The 17,244-nt window shown below is 37.9% G+C and overlaps 1 protein-coding gene across 1 annotated transcript in view; it reads left to right on the forward strand.

The window, feature by feature from the left end:
* The window catches only part of RFC1 (replication factor C subunit 1), a 33,724-nt gene that overhangs the window by 10,493 nt on the left and 5,987 nt on the right, over nucleotides 1-17,244 (forward strand). The window contains exons 5-16 of the mRNA XM_059844979.1: nucleotides 6,318-6,550; nucleotides 7,308-7,382; nucleotides 8,825-8,902; nucleotides 9,226-9,319; nucleotides 9,416-9,645; nucleotides 10,712-10,819; nucleotides 11,337-11,516; nucleotides 11,841-11,945; nucleotides 12,921-13,317; nucleotides 14,269-14,378; nucleotides 15,887-16,001; nucleotides 16,412-16,500. Coding sequence (XP_059700962.1) covers nucleotides 6,318-6,550; nucleotides 7,308-7,382; nucleotides 8,825-8,902; nucleotides 9,226-9,319; nucleotides 9,416-9,645; nucleotides 10,712-10,819; nucleotides 11,337-11,516; nucleotides 11,841-11,945; nucleotides 12,921-13,317; nucleotides 14,269-14,378; nucleotides 15,887-16,001; nucleotides 16,412-16,500 — 1,814 coding nt within the window. The remainder of the gene's footprint in view (nucleotides 1-6,317; nucleotides 6,551-7,307; nucleotides 7,383-8,824; nucleotides 8,903-9,225; nucleotides 9,320-9,415; nucleotides 9,646-10,711; nucleotides 10,820-11,336; nucleotides 11,517-11,840; nucleotides 11,946-12,920; nucleotides 13,318-14,268; nucleotides 14,379-15,886; nucleotides 16,002-16,411; nucleotides 16,501-17,244) is intronic.

The following is a 17,244-nucleotide window of genomic DNA, read 5'->3' on the forward strand; positions in this document are numbered from 1 at the left end:
TCATGAAAGGTCAGTTGAGAAGGTGTAGTTGAACCTTAAGGGAGTTTTGAAATGCATTTGAGGAATGAGAGTGAGTTCTGGCAGAAATCCTCTGAAGAAGCAGGGCTGGGTGTTGTAGAGGAGAATGCATGAGTTACTGGGGAGTGAGCTTGTTTCAAGTTGATTTGGTTAAGTTTGGGAATACAGGCAGTACAATGTCAGGGTCATGTAATGGTAAATGTGCTCTTTTACTCAAAGTCTTAAGAGTTGAGAGGAGTGTTGTATGAACATAGTGAATGTATGATAGTATTTAAGTCCCTGAATAAGGGAGTAAGTGTAAACCATAGGTGTGCATGAAGAAAAATATAATCTTTTAGAAGTGGTCTTTTTTTCTTTCTACAGAAACTAAAATTACAGCAATATTGAGAAATGTAATTCTGACTAAAAAAGGGGATTAATTTCTCAGAAGACATTAGAATTACTTGTCAGCCTGTTTTTCAAACGTGGTAGGACATGAAATAACATTAATTTTAGTTTAGTCTCTGTAGCAGGTCTTTAAGTTGTAGCTGTGTTAGCTCAAGATGTTGCTGTTTTCCTCTGCCTGTTCCTATTCTCCTTGCTGGAGACCTTTCTCCCTTTCAGATCTCCTCACTGAGCTGCCAGAGTAACTGGTCTTAACGTGGTTAATCTCCTGGATTAGTTAAAAATGTAAAAAGAGGATTTATGTTTGGATTTTTTTTTTTCTACGCTGATTGATTTTGTTTGAAAACAGAGCACTGTGTCCTGAGAGGCTCAGTAAGCTGAGCTGCCTGAGCTGCAGCTGGAAGAAATCAGCACGTTTATACTTGACTGGATTACTCAAAGTTACCTTTTTTCCTGTTTTGTCATTATTCACATGGCATTACTGATATTCCTGTCATGCAGGTAACTTCAGGCAATGAAGCCAGAACAGGAAATTTCATTGCACGGTGGGATTCAGATCTGCTTCTGTGGACTTCTATTGTAGAAAAGTAACCTGCTCCAGTGAACAGAAGTTTCAATAATAATAAGCTGGAATGAGTTAGTGGACTGATCCCTTCTAATTGCTTGCTGAGGTTATACACACAGCTGTTCCTATGCCAAGTGCAAGCATTTCATTTGGAAGGAGTTGTCATAATTGATGGGTTTGCAGATTAAGATAATTTACTTTGGTTTAAATATATTCACCCTTCTTATGTATTTTAATGGTCCCAAAACTAAGCATATAGACTTGATTAACAATTTTATTTGGTATGTATTGGACCAAGGATATCAAAGGCTATTTAGTTTGACACTCACGTGTCTAACTCATGGTAGTTAACTGCATTTCAGTGTTGTATCCCTAAACCTGTTTATCTCAAAATGAAAAATAAACCAGAGGCAACTTTCTAAGGTTGCTATTTATAACCGAAAAATCCAAAGGTAAATTTGTTTCAGGGGTGTAAAGGTGAAATGATTCAGGTAAGCTTTATATTTTTATAACAGTACAGAACCTTGACATGTCAATATAGGCCAAATACTAACAATTGTGGTTTAAAGTGCATGTTTGTAGTACATCTAAAATCAGTTAGCTTTTTGAGAAATGGCATGAAAAATCTAATATGACTTAATGACATGTCTAATTTTTTTTAAATTTAGGTTGCAACTCTTAGCTTTTTTAAATGAGGAGAAAGAAAAAATGCACTTTGCTAATCACACATAGCATCTGTTCTTTGGAAGGAGTTGCAGGGGTGGAGTTGGAGTAGACTTGCTGGCTTTTTTGAGATGTGGTTATCTTAAAGGTAATCTTCCTAAAGGGTTACTTTAGGCAAAAGATGAGTACAAAACTCAATCCTGCCAAGTGTTGGGAGTGTTGGCTAGTGACCCATGCATAGGTAAAGTAAATAAAGTCCATACTAGGACTGTAGACAAACCTTATTTTCTGCACCCTCCATTTAGCTTAGACAGCAATACCTGTTGCTGGAGATGGCAGGTCCTGTAGGACAGGAACTGTTTTAAGTACTTGTGCAGAAGAGGTGTCATTGAAACTGAAAAATGTCCAGAATATTATAAGTTTTTACAAGTAATGTAGATTTAATGATTTTAGGATGTAGTCATTTAGTTCTATACAGAAATCCTTATGTAGTAGTCTACAAATGCCATTCAACATACATAATAGTAAGTAGAAATTAGTTATGATCTGTACATGCCTTGCCTATATTTGCAGTTGGTTTTATGACATAATAGTAACAGGCTGTCCCTGCCTCAAATGTTTTGTATCCTAAATAGAATAGGAACCCAGGGAATTGTATTTTCTAGTGATGAGCAACTCAACAGTACAGAAATAATAAATTAATAAAATACATTGTTCTGAGGGTCTGTCCTATGCTGCTTGTTGCCATTGGCCCTGCCTGCAATAGAGTCCTCCCTTTTAAGTTTGGCTGAGGTCATTCCTGTACCCAAGCCTTTTACAAGGATCTGAATTTATGTTTAAAACAGCTGAGATAATTTTTATCAGGCTCAGTTTAGGGAACAACCACAGGTGTTGTTCAGTAATCAACAGGTGGAACTCTTTTGAGAAAGGGTGAGGGTAGGAAGGAGGAATAACAAACAGTTACAAGTGACCTGCTGGCATTGGTTTCTTAACATAATTGTGCTGCTGCTGGATCAGTATGTAAAATAAAAGCCAGCTGTGCTTTTAACGTCATGGAATAGCTCTTAAAACCCCCAGGATGGCAGTTGTTTGTTGCTAGGGAAGTTTGTCCTCCTACATTGCCTGGCATAACAGATCCCTGCTTCATGTGTAGTGTTTGTGTACAAAATAATTAAAAGCAATCTCCTGATTGTCACTGGCTGTGTGTTCCATTGATCACATGATTAGCTTTCCCTTTGCTGAATGTACTTGATTTCCAGAAGCCTCAACTAGAATATATGGTCTTTACTTGTGTTTGTAGTTCTGAGCTGATCCTGGAAAAAATAGTGTATATTCAGGATATCTTTTCATTTTTTATTTCATTTTTCATTCATAGCACACAAAAATGGATCAATGTAAACAGGAAATAGTGTTACTGGAATAGTTGTGTTCTGCTGTAGGAAGGTTTTACAACAGAAAAGTCATCTAGTTGATGATGAAATTGATTCCTATTTCTCAGTGAAGTCCATGCCCCCATGTAAGGCTATCTCAAGGTTTGCCCTGCAATTCCTATAAGAATGCAATTAATCTACAGTTTTTGCAAGTTTAAGCCCAGATTTTCACTTGCATTTTCCACCAATTATTGGCTTGCTGGTATGAATAAGAATCTTTTTCCTTTTACAGGTCACGTGTTGAGCAACGTTGACCTGATTAGTGCAGCAGCAATAGTATTACTGTCTTGGCACTTTCAGAGTTGTAAATCAAGTTGCCTTCATGCTTATAAGGAGACTGGAAGTGTGCAGCTGATTAACTTTGCTGTTCACTTCTGTGGCAGCAGGTGTGTGGGAGCAGTTTGTTTTGAGGAAGAGTGTTAAGGTTTTGCTAAAAAAGTTGGTGTTTATCAGCACTTGAACTAAGGGGATTGCCTGGAGATCAGGTAAATTTGTGATGTGTTTATGGATTTGCTGAACCTGGGATGAAAATGTAGCCTCAGTGTCAGTCCCCTAAAGCCTCTTTTGGAACCCACTTTTAATAGAATCAGGCTGGTTTAGTTTCCCAGTGACAACTTCCATGTTCTCATTCTCCTTTTTCTTTATTTTTATTTATCAATGACTGGTCATAAGTGAGTCTCTTGTCTGTCTTCAGCCACTGCTTGCAGTCAATAAATGCTTCTAATCCTGTCATTTCTTGGAACAACATAATTAAAGCCAAGTTCTAACTATTGATAATGTGTAGTACGGGCTTCCTAAATGACTGGAGCGCATTAATTTTTTAAATTAAAATCTAATTGTATTTACTCCACTTCTTTCTACTTAAGAGAAAGCAGTATCCTGTTGGGTTTTATTGCTGTTTATGGTTATAAGTGAATAATGAAAAAAATCAGTATTGGATACAGATCCTCTGATAACAATTATGATAAGTAAAAGTTCTTTTTTAGCATCAAGCAGTCCTTAGTTTAAGAAAAGCTGGGAGCTGGGGGGCAGAATAGGATTTGTGTAATCTTAAGACAAATAAATGCAATTACATCTACATTAACTGCTGATTTACAGTAACAGTATATTTTATTCCTGCAAATGTTTTTTTGTTAAACTGAAAAATTTGAAAGAACCAGAAGTATTCTTGGAATTTTTGAGATAAGTAATCTCCTATTCAGACTTGAAACTATTGTGAATTAGGAGTCTACAGCATCTAATGTCCAAATCTCCCTGAATAGTCACAGTTTGTTAAATTGAGCTGAATGGCAGTAGGACATTTAGTGCTGCATTGGGAAAATAAATTGTGTTGAGAAGCCTTTAGGTTTGTGTAAAACTTACTGCTGTCAGCTGAGGGCCTGGGATTGAATTTTCTCTTCCATATAGTGCTTTGTGAATTGACTTGGCTGAAATGCCACTTTCTCTTGGATAAATTTTTGTCTTTAGGCATTTTCAATTTAACTGCTGAACCAATTTACCCCCCTAGAGATGCATCTTTGTGTTAGTTTTTTCCCTCTCTGAACTTTCTCTCCCAGCAGTGGGTGGAATCCTGCTTGGTTCTCATTATAGTCTGCCTAGTAAGTGCTCAGTAGCAGCAAGTTCTGGCTGATGCCTAAAACACTCCAAAACACTGCCAGCTGTTGAGAACAGGTGAAACAAAAAACAATTGTTTCCCTCCATCTTTGCCTAGAATTTAACAAAAATAAGAGATGGCAGACATACAACATCTTCTGAACTTAGGGAAGTGGTAAGAGAACTAATTTTTGTATGAAAAGAAATATGGGGGCTTAAATTAGGGGTTGCTGGAAAAGGAATGTGCTCTGTTAAAAAACAGGTGCTTAGAACAATCTGTGTTTGTGATATGTTGAGTGTCTAAAGCATCTCTGTTTTGAGAAAAATAAAACTAGACTTCAGTTAGAGGCATGCAAATAAAACTGCCTCTGTTTCTGTTCCTCTCAAGTCTTTCTGCTGCTTTTATGGAGTGTCTAATGTTAATTTTGAGGATTTTCTTTCAATTTATTTGCTCACTTTGAGTTTGTAGAAGAATTCACAAAGATGGTGCATGTATCACTAGTAGAAGTTTGTCCAGTGATGTTTGTTTTCTGTGCTGGTGCTTTAATCTAATCATGTGGCAGTGATATATGTGGGGTCTTGTGTGCCTCATTCAGAGGGTTTCATTTGTATAACTGTCAGTAAGACTTCACACCATAACATAAAACTCTTTGAAGTCCTTGGTATTCATTTTTTTTGTTGATTGATTGAATGAAGAGTTTGGGTTCAGAATTAATGAACAGCCATCAAACCCTCTTTCCTTTTTATTGCTGGGCAAACCATGTCCTGGTTATTACAGAAGAGTCTGAAAATGAGAGATTAAAATTTTGCTCAGTGGTCTGTGGGCTCATTCTCAGTAAGACTCTGTATGCCACTTTTCCTCCTCCTTTCAAATTGAAAAATCCATTTTGTCTTTCTGACCTTGTCTGATTTCTGTGTTCTGTGAAATTGTTGCTTTTCCTTTAGTTGGTTTTGACTGTACTGGAAGGAGAGTGTGTTTAAGTGCAGAGATGTAGAGAGCTCATAGAATCTCTAAAAGGGAAAAAGTGAAAAAATGGCATTGAAATGTTTTGCTAAAACATTCATAAACAATGAGCAATACTTTAAAAATAACTAGGAAGCTTACCCAAGTATCCTTTTTTTTTTTTTTTTTTTTTTGGTAGAGAAAATGTTTTGCTATTTTTCCTTGGCTTGTAATGTAAGATACAGAGATTCTTAAGAATACATGTCTACAAAGCCTATGTTAGCTGCATTGTTGATGAGTACCACAAAGTAATAAAAGAAAACATAAAATGTGAAGGAAGAGTTGTGCTGTTAAATTTGACATTAATTTAGGAGGGAGTTCAAATTTCATTGATCTAGATCTTCTGTTTATTTTCCTCCTTTAAGTAGGGGAGGCATTCTTTGTGAACTTGTCTAATTGAGAGGTAATGTGTGAGCACAAGTAACAATGTTGTGTTGTTATTTCAGTACTGAATCTGTTCAGACTCGAGTTGTGCTATTCAAGTTGTTAAATACTACGTGTTGTGCAACTCAGCCTTTTTTTTCAGAAAACTTCTGAATGCCTGTAGCATTTTTTAAAGGATTTGAGTTGATGTAATGTGCCAAAATAGTTGTCTTGGCAGTTCTGTTATTAAGACTTGAGTTCTGTGTACCAGAAGTAATGGAATTCTCTTTGTGTTTAGATGAAGATGATGATTTTGCCAATGAAAGAATTTCCTTGAAACCGAAGGAGAACGGGACTTCAGGGAGTGGTTGTCCAGGACCAAATTCTGTGAAACAAGGAGAGGTAAAACCACAAGTTAAAAGCAAACCCCTCTCTCCAGTGAAACAGACTCCCACCTCTGCACTTGATTTCTTTGGGACAAGGAGTGTCCAACGCTCAGAAAAGAAGCTGGTAGCAAGTAAAAGGAAAGAGGTGAGTACTGATGAGGCTCCTTTAGGCTGCTCATGTGTCTGATGGCAGCTCAAAATGAACAGTTGGACTGCAAGGAAGTACTTAACTGCTGCTCCTACCTCCTGTTACTCAGTATGAGCACTCACATAGAAGTTGAGCTCTGATGATCCATCTGTGTGTGCACATCAAGTCCTCAAATACAAGTCTGGAGTAGTGTTTCCATGTTTAATAAGATAGCACAAAGTTGAAGATAGTATTTTCTTATTGTCCCTTCTCAAGTGACTTTTCTTGAAATCCATTAAGTTTTCTGAGGTTGGTGAATGGAAGGGATAGCTTATATTTGAGGGTGGAGGGCAGGCAGGAGAGGGAGAAGGTTGTTTTCCCAAGCTTTATGGAATATATTCCATATATTCATGGAATAACAAAGCACCAAGTAAAAGTATGGAGGAACTTAAAAATTCCCAGTGCTGTTATTGATGTATTTTTCAAGTGGGGCAGCTGTGATAGTTTGAGAGATCTTCAGCATTGTTTGAAGAGTTGAGATATTTATATTATAAAAATAATATATTATTTATATTATATGGTCTTGTTTTGAATTACAAAACCCCTTGAAAATAGCCTTAATAGTGTTTAGGTTAGAGAGCTAGAAATTAATGTTGCAAGTCCCATTCACCGTCCTTTTCTAGAAGCATACAGAAGGAATCCATACATGTGAAATTATTATAATTGACACAGTAATGGCGTAACTGAATGGTTGGTCTTTTTTTCTTTAATATAGCCTTCACAGAGCAGAGACAGCACACTAGATGATGAGGCCATTGCTAGGCAACTGCAGCTTGAAGAAGATTCAGAGGTAAAAGCTCTACAAATTTAATGCTCTATATCAAGAGCAGTTTGTTTAACTTAAAATTGTTTTTCCTTAAGAAGTTAATAGGGACTTTCCAGGTATTCTATAACTAAGTGTCATAAAATTCATCAATATGTGCAAGCCTGGTCACACAGTTATTTTTATAGGCATTATTTCAGTTATGTAAATAGAATGTATCACTTAATCTATTTTCTCTCTATCCAGACTTTCTCTGTCTGTGCAGCTGATGTGCTTCTAATAATCCTGCCTTTCACACTGAATTCACTTTCTGCTTCCTCATGTTTTGATTTTTTTTCATTCTCTGGAGTAAAAAATTAAAAGTCGTTGCCATCCATGATCTGTTATTTACATGTCTTTTGAATTTTCTTATAGTTGAGAAAAATGTGAATGACCCTTACATGTCTTTTAACTTTCCTATTTGAATCAGTGCTGCTATGAGGGGAAGGTACACTTATTTACTTGCTTTTGGAAAAATTTGATTTCCCACATGTATTTGTAATATTGAGTATTGTTTGAAAGAATTAGCTTGTACAGACAAATCTGCACCTCTGAAAGTAAGGATGAGAGAGAGTGAATCCAGCTTTACCCTACTAGTAAGTTAAACAACCTGTCAGGAAAAAGAAGATGATGTCTTTATTTGAACTGATCTTACCTATGTTAGGAAAGGTAACCAGAGGATCAGTTATCACTGGAGATGTCAGGTTTATGTTGTTAAGTGAAATAAAAATGGGGCCAAACTGACTTTGGTGAGTTTTTTTTTTTACAACTAATAAATAACTTCTACAGATGTCATGCACTGTTTTTTCTTACTGGTTCTTCCATCAGAGAAAATTAGTTGTATGAGTATAAGTAATAGAAAGTTAAAGTATATTTGCTTCCCTAAAGTAAATAGAACTGACACTAAGATGAGGGCTAAGGGCAGTAGTTAAGTTCTCCAAAACAGATTGAATGTTTTATTCTCATTTATTACTAGCAAAAAATATATAAAAAAATTCTTTCTGGAGACATCATAATTTTTAACAGGCATTGTTACTACTTGTCTTTTGGGAGTGCTTTTGATAAAGCCAGCAGGTTACATGCTGTTGCAGGCTGTTTGTTATGAGGTGCAGCCTTCGAAGTTTGATTATTTAAAAGCAAAGGGTACACAACAATAAAATATATGAACAAAAAATTCCTCTGAAAACAGCTTATACTGGCATAATAATGTTTCTAGTGCAACAAATCAATTTTTCTCACTGGATTTAACTAGTCTTGCTTTCTGGGGGAGACAAGTAATTCTTCAGTGCCATTTCCAGAAATTTATTTCCCTCTGGTTGGACACCCTTTTTCTAGCTATGTGCTCACTTAGAGTTTTTGTAAAAATACACTAGAGTTTGAACTTGTTTGGCATTAGCCTAAAAATCTTGTTTTGTTTTCTTTTCTTTCAGCTGGAGAGACAGCTGCATGAAGATGAAGAATTTGCTAGAACTCTGGCCATGTTGGATGAAACACCACAGAAGAAAAAGGTTGAATTCTTTTTAAACTTACACTTTTAGGAGTTGCATTGCTGGGAGTGTTATTATTTATATACCTTTGTTTTGAGACTTCCATACAAATGCATTAAAAACAGCAGGAAAGTGTTTTCATGGAAATAGCATACTCCTTATACTTCCCTCCTGGCTTTTCCTTGCTCAGTAAAGGGTGTCCTGCCCAATCAGACAGTGTGTGCTGGATGCCTCTGTTGGGATGGTATTTTAAGTTCTAGTCACAATTAAGTGAAGTGTGTTGCTGTGTCTCTGTGGTAGCTTGGGACACACATCCCTGACTTTGGCTTTGTGTGTTTATTTAGGCTCGGAAGAACACAGAAGGAGAGCAAACATCAACAGTCCTGAGCATCAACAGCAGCCCTAGTACAACAGCAGGGTATAAGCAGACAGAAAGAGGTAGGACACAGAAACTGAAAAGCATTGCACTTATTTATAATATTAATGAGATACATTTTTATAGATGAGCTCTTCTCCCTTCTTCCTTCTTTCAAGTGAAAGCAACAGACTCAGCTGCTCCAGCCAGGAATTACTCTGCAAAGCCACAAACTAAATCTGAACCGTTGAAAGGTTCTTGTTTACCCCCACAATCATCTGATGATAAAAAACAGATTGCTGAAAAGGAAAGAGGTGCCCAGAATTCACTATCAAGAGGAAAAGCAACTTCAGGGAAAGAAGAGAAGACAACACCAAAGAAGGAGAAAGTTTCTCCCAAGAAGACTGAGGTAGGAGCTATCAAAAATAATTCAGATGTCTTGGTGGAGTTTGCAGGAAAATAGTTTTCATTTATTATAGGTGTCACTGTTGTAACTTGGTGCTTTGAATCTCCTGGGCATCTTTTAAGGGTTTGAATTATGGTAAGACTAAGTTCCTTCCTTACAGGAGTTGTAAAACCATGTGGAAAAAGTTACCTGGCAAAGTGTAAATGAAACAGATGAAGGACCTGAGGTTCTCTAATGCCCATTAAGGGGTGCAGATACACAGCAATATCAGTTCTGTGCTTTCTCTTGTTTAACTTTGCTGGAAAACACAGAATGCAGGAATTCTGACACTTAGTGAGTGCAGACTTACTGATGTCAGTGTGGTGACCTAAGGATCTGTTCTGTGGTTAAAATCATGGCTGGCATTGTTTAGGGATTTATATTTCTCTCCCTAGTCCCTGTTTTTTCTTATTATTGATATGCTATATATGAATAGAATTTGAGGTTTTTTTATCTGATTCAGTAACTATTTGTTGGGCACTGAAAGTTACTGGCAACATTAAAATGTACTTCTTAATCATACAGTATAAAGTACCCCATTTTGACAATTAAATAACAGTTGTAATTAGAAGTGAGAGCCTGCACCTCCTTTTGAGATGAGTTTTTAACAGTTTGCTGATTGAGAAGCTTAAGTGTCTCTTAAAGTCTACTTCATAGTATTTCTACTTTTATATAAGTGTAGATCACAAATAGGATCTGAATTTAAAGTGACAAGAGTTGAGTGAGCATGTATGTGTGCAATAGGGGAATCTACAGAAACCTGCCAATAAACAACGGGTACATATTTTTTAAACTCTCACATTTTTGAACTGTTTTTAAAAGGAACAAGGAAAAACACCTCAACACAAGCACCAAAAGGAGAGCAAGCTTCAGTATTGCATGTTATTAGATTAAAAACAAGCAAACAAGAGTTAGGACTTGGTTTTCCTTTGGTGCATGAAAATGTCTTAAGCTGTGAAGCTTGGGTTTATTTTGCTGTTTTTATAGCTGTAATATGTATATTAATTTTTTTTTTCCTCTCCTGACCCAGTCTACAAGTCCTGAGGACTCTGAAAAGAAGCGAAACAATTACCAAGCTTACCGGAGCTTCCTGAATCGTGAGGGTCCCAAAGCACTGGGCTCCAAAGAGATACCTCAGGTAAGTTTGGCTGCAGGATTCTATCTATGAAGTGGAGTGTTTGGTAGATTTACTGCTGTAAGTAGTTTAAAAAATATCAACTTAACTGTTTAAAGGCTGGTATTTTTTTCCCAGTAGGAAGAATATATTAGAAAAAACCTAAATTGTAATGCAAAGCAGTGGCTAAATGTAAGGAAGTGTACTAAAGAATTTGTATTCAGAACTTGGTTTAGGAAGTCATGATCATTAAGAATAGTTACTGGTCTTAAAGTTGAGGATTACTTTCACTCATTTGATTCATATGCTGTGCTTGAAGCACAGAGTGCTACAAGTATGGTCAGGTAAACAATGTGTGGAGTTTTGTTGGTAGCTATTCCCATTGGAACTTTTAGAATGATTACCTAGCTAGGTATGATCGTGTTATTTGTAAAGTTTCATAGGGTACTTGAGGTGGTAGAGGGTTGAAGTAACTGATGGCTAAGAGCTATTTGGTAGAATTGTATCAGCAATGGCATTTCTGCAATGCTCTGGTTCTCAGGGAGCTGAGAACTGCTTGGAAGGGCTGACATTTGTAATTACGGGTGTCCTGGAGTGTATTGAGAGAGATGAGGCCAAGTCTCTGATTGAGCGTTACGGAGGAAAAGTGACTGGCAATGTCAGCAAGAAGACAAACTACCTGGTGATGGGGCGGGACTGCGGCCAGTCCAAGTGTGAGAAGGTGAGTGTGCTCCTGCCTGGCCAAAGGCAAAGTGGAGCTGAATTGTTCCTCTCTTATCTGCTAATTTCCAGGATCCCTGCCAGCAGGAAGCAGTACTAACAATAAAGTGCATCTTTAAAATGAAAAGTTGCCAAGTGGTTTATGGCTTTGTTTTGTTTTTACTTCTGTGCATACATACAATACACACACAGATATCTATATATCTATCTATATCAACCCTTGTTGTGTTCCTAGTCATAGTTTTTTACTGGAAAACACTTGGAAAGGAATTATGGAAATTCCGATGTAACTTGATTTCACATTTAATTCTTTCTTTTTCTCCAGGCATCAACTTTAGGTACAAAAATTATTGATGAAGATGGTCTATTTGATCTTATTCGAACTATGCCAGGCAAAAAGTCAAAATATGAGCTGGCAGCTGAAACCGAGGTATGCTTTTTTTGCTTTTGTTTGTTTTTAATTGAAAGGAGTTTGTCTTGTATTCCAGTAACAGTAACACAACAATCATCAGTTTGACCTTTTAGGTTAAAAGTGAAAATTTTTTGTTTGTGCTTAAGACAAATGACTCTACTTGGGAGCTAAAGGTTATTTTCACACTCTGACATTATTCTGCATTTTAGGTACCTGACAGAGCAGGTAATTGCATCTCCTTAGATGGTATCGGGTTGAAACAAGGAGTATTCATTCATTCTTTGGAATAAGTAATTGTGACTGATACCTCTGTGGTATCCAGTCAGGCCCAGAAATATGTAAACTGTGAATATACCTAACAGATCTTGTCTTTATGTGGTACTTGAACTACAAATATTAAAGGGAATTTTTTCAGGCAATACCAAAAAAGAGGTAACAAGTTTTTTGTGCACATTTAAATTTAGGTTGTAGTGGCTGATAGAATGTTATTAGAATCTCTGTTAGCCCTAACATGTGGTGCATTCATTACAGACACGACTTATTTATGCAAAGATCCCATTAGTGCCCCAGGAAAAAGCAACTCTGAGTTTATTGGCTATCACTTATGCTCCCTTTGAATTGTTTCGAGTTGAGCAACTTTTGCAAGTGTTTTGCAAGAGTTTCAAGGGTGTCTGACCCGTTTTGTTCCAAACTTACAGTCATCAGTTTAGCATTGTAGGATGCCTCAGGCTTTGTGAATAAGGGGACTGTTTTTGGAATGACTAGAACACTTCCTGCCTCTTTTTTGGGGGTTGTACTATGGAACCTGGTGACACTGTGTTTAGCTGTGCTTTATTTCTCAGAGAATATTTCTGTATCTGCTCTTGAAGTTTTTTTAATCAATGCATAAGCTTTGTCACTTTCTAATCACTCCTGTAATTGTTAAAATAAATATGCTGTTTATTTACTGTATTTTTTTCTTTAATTTCTTTTTAATTTTTTTATTTTCTTAAGGCAAATAAAGTGGAGTCAAAACCCAAAAAGACACCAGAGAAAGCTGAAGCTGGGAAAAGGAAATTTAGCCCCTACAAAAGGGAAGCTAATAATAAAAAATACAAGTCTAGTCCTGAAAAAGGAGAAACCATCAGATCTGTCAAGAAAGAAACCACTGGTGTTCAAAAACTTGCGGACTTCAAACGTCAGACTGTAGAGGAGAAAGAAGCCCCAAAACCTAAGGGGAACTTGGTTTCTGAGGTTAATGAAGATGGCACAGAGAGAATGCTTTGGGTTGATAAATATAAGCCTGTGTCTCTTAAGGCAATTATTGGACAGCAGGGTGAGCAAAGCTGCGCCAATAAACTGCTCCGATGGCTCAGAAACTGGCACAAGAACAACTTGGAAGATGGACAAGGTGACTGGTCTGGTTAATTTTCTCTGTGTTCTTTCATGCTAATCATGTTCCTTGGTTCCCTGGACCACTGAGGGCCTGGGTGGAAGCAGAGCAGCTCTAGAAAGTGGGAATAAGGCTGCAGTCAGATGTGGTTTTAGCAGCAATCGAGCCCGAGGGTTTTTTGGTGAAGTAGTTGTTCATTTACTACCCACCTCCCCACCTGAAAAAAAAAAAGCAGAAAAATGTGTCTTAAAAGATTTTTTTTCCCCAAGTGAGTTTTCATTTTTACAAAAAATTCGAAAATATCCTACTGTGATGTATCTAAAAGTGGCCTTGTGTTGAGCCTATTGATTTCTTCCTCAGCAAGAGGAAATAGGTTAGGCACGGCCAACAGTGAAGATGTGAAGATACAGGATAAGAACATGTCTAAAGGGCTGCTCTCATGTGAAGGGATGAATTGTCAAGGTCCTGCCTCTGGCAAGAAGTGCATAGGTGAAGTAGACAGTTGGTCATCCTATAGACAGACAGGCTTTCTGTGTCTAAAAGAGTGTTTGAGTTTTAGTTCAGCTCTAGTAGGTAGTGGGATTTTGTGTGTGGCATGTTTGGGGTTTGGCTTAATTTGTTTGTGGTGGTGTGTGGGTTTGGTGCTGTTTTTGTTTTTTTTGTGTGTATGATATGGTCGTGAGGAAATTGCTGAAATGATTGTATTACATTAATAGCACTTTTTGGTATTTTTCAGTTCAAACTCACTGCAAGTCATAAGCTGTAAGCTGGTTTAAGCTGCTTTTACCTGAGTAGTTTACCTGAGATGCAGCTGTGTGTGCATCTTTGGGGATGTTCTTCTTGGTCCTTAAATGAGGAAAAATTCCAATGATGCTTGATATCTTTAGGAGCATGCAGTTTGTTTTATAATTACATACCTAGGTAAAACCTGAATTTTTTATTTCTTTTTTTTTTTTTTTTTTTTTTTAGCAAAACCTAGTAAAAGTGGAAGCAAAGATGATGGCACAGGCTTTAAAGCAGCATTGCTTTCTGGTCCACCTGGAGTTGGTAAAACTACTACAGCTGCTTTGGTTTGTAAGGTGAGGTCACAGTAATGGTTGTTCCCAACACTTTTTTGTTACATACTAATTGTGAATCTGGATGCAGCTACAGTGTGCAGGTGGGTGTGCTCTGAATGACCAGGGTCTGCTCTCAGCCGGGTTGCACCAGCTCAGAACAGGGTTACAGGTGAAAATATGTGGCTATTTGGATACCTTTATCAGGTCTGAGGTGAGAAGGTACCAATGGGTGTCTGCATTTCTTTCTGTTACATTGAGAGGAAACATATCAAAGTATGTTGAATAATTGGAAATGGTTTTCCAAAATTGTGAGCATTTAGCACTGGTTCTGCAAGTTGGAGAATATTTGCACTTAGCAGGAGTCCAATTCTGGCAAGCTTTTTGAAAGCCTAAGGTCATGGTTTTTGTATGTCTAACAGAACTGTTGAATAATTGGAAATGGTTTTCCAAAATTGTGAGCATTCAGCACTGGTTCTGCAAGTTGGAGAATATTTGCACTTAGCAGGAGTCCAATTCTGGCAAGCTTTTTGAAAGCCTAAGGTCATGGTTTTTGTATGTCTAACAGAACTATTTCCCAGATTACTTCTAAATTGAAATGCTACTTCAGGATTAGAGAAATTGACAGGGCTATGTGTCAATTTCTAAATCTGAATTTAGAAATCTATTGTATAGAGTAACTCCTAATCCTTTTCTCCCCCTTCCCCCACTGCATGCCTTTGAGCTCTGTGCTAACAAGTTGATGCCACACCTAGAACTAGACTAGAAAAGGTGAATGTGCTGTCTTGGGCTCTCTTTTTTTCCTCAAAGCATGGTCTTTTCTGTTTCTGTTTTCCAACCTGGCTTGCTCTCAGCTGCCTCAGGACTCTACAGAGCATTTCTCTCTGCTCCAGAGGAAATGCCAGCGAAACAGACCAATGCCTTGTGTGCTCAGTGCTGTGTTCTGGCTGCCTCTGGCAGGAGAGTTTGCTGATAAAGGAGCAGCTGGGTTAAGTTGTGTCAGGGACTGACTGAAGTGTTAGTGCTGTTGGAGGAGTCATGTGTTTTCCTATTGGTTAAATAGTTAAAAGCTGCTCTTTCCTGCAGCTTTCAGAGCCACGTGGTCTGTTTCTTTGTTATGCAGCTGGAAATACCATGGAGCTTGGCCAGCCTTGGCTCACAGCTCTGTTTCTATCCCTGCTGGCAGTTCTGTTAATCTTCCAAAATTTAATATGTGCCACTGACTCCAATGCTTCCGCATCCCCCTCAACTGAAACAAAACTAAAACCAACCAAACAAAAAAAACCCCCAACAACCAACCAACCAAAAAACCCAAAAGAATCAAACAAAAAACCAACACAAAAACACAACAAAAACCCCGCCACAAAACAAAACATAAAGTGTCTCTTTGGGGCCTGTCTGTTCCTCACATGGTTAAAAGTTTTTTTAATTGCTAGAGAAAATGAGTATAAGGGGAGAAACTAATTAAAGCTATGTGATTTTTTCACTGATTGGTGTTCTCACTTTTTATGTGGTTTGTGTGTTTGGACCAGGAACTGGGCTATAGCTATGTGGAGCTGAATGCCAGCGACACTCGCAGCAAGAACAGTCTGAAGGAAGTAGTTGCTGAGTCACTTAACAACACCAGCATCAAAGACTTCTGTTCTGGTGCGTCTGTTGTTTGAAGGAGATTTTTGTTTTATTAAGAGTCTGCTTAGAGGAAGGACAGAGCTTCCTTATTACACAACAATGTTAGGAATTTACCTTGCTTGTCAGGTGGCAGGGCCTGGCTCTAATAGGGATGGGTTCATGTAGTAAGCTGTTACACTTCTTCAGTTTAGAATCAAATCCTGCTACTTGTTGAATGAGTTGTTAATCTGCACAAACTACTTCAGAACTGTGCAGTTGCTCCTCTCTTCCATGGGACTTGTTCCTATGAAAATGACATGAGGTTATAGTTTGGTCTGTGAACATAGTTTCATGTGATGAAGTGGCAGAGCCACCACCCCAGTAGCCTAGGATGGTGAGTCAAGATTCCTTTATTCTCATCTCTTTTTCTTATCCATATTCATTTTCAGGTGCATCTTCATCAGTTAGCGAGAAGCATGTGTTGATCATGGATGAAGTGGATGGTATGGCAGGCAATGAAGACAGAGGAGGGATTCAGGTGAAGCCACTGTAGTTCCTAGCTAATGCCATTGCCAAGAGTGTGTTCCATATATAGCACAAGATAGTCAAGCCACTCTGTCCTCAAACCATGGTCCATAAACTCTGCAGAGTACAGTCTAACGTGTTTTAGAAGCCTGGTTTTATGTAAGGATTGTGCCTTGGTAGATGGGGGATAAAGGATACTTGTGTAGAAGCCTGGAGTGATGAACTTGAGTGTGTGTACTTTAGAACAGGTACATTTATCCTAAGGTCTCTCTAAGGTGACATCTCCCTGCAGTGGGAGGTTCATAGTCTGGCTGGGACTGTTGCTCTTTTGCATAGGCAGTAACACTGTGTAACTAATGTGTGGCATAGGCAGCAGCATCCTTTGTTCTCTTTAGTAGCTCCAGTTTTAGCTTCTGAGGATTTCCTATAGTCATGTGCAGTACTTTGATGGTAAAGGGCATACAGATTTTTAGCTCAGATGCAGGTGTTTTCATTGTAGGAATGAAACTGAACTGAATTTCACCTTCATTAGAGCTAGCAAAGTTTGTTTTGGTAAGCCTAAAAATGATGAAGCCTCTTGGAGCAGAGACGAGCTGATCTTTTTACTTTCTGCTTTTTCATTCTTTGTGGCAGGGTGCAGCCAGAAAGCTGTGTGTGCCCTCTGGGCATAAGCCAGGTCAAACTGGCCTGTGGAGAAATGAGTCTAGTTCTGTAGGTGGACAGCTGTGCTCTGGGCTATTGGTCTTCATTGCTGCTT

This window comes from Haemorhous mexicanus, chromosome 4 (assembly GCF_027477595.1).
Source record: "Haemorhous mexicanus isolate bHaeMex1 chromosome 4, bHaeMex1.pri, whole genome shotgun sequence".
Taxonomy (NCBI): Eukaryota; Metazoa; Chordata; class Aves; order Passeriformes; family Fringillidae; genus Haemorhous; species Haemorhous mexicanus.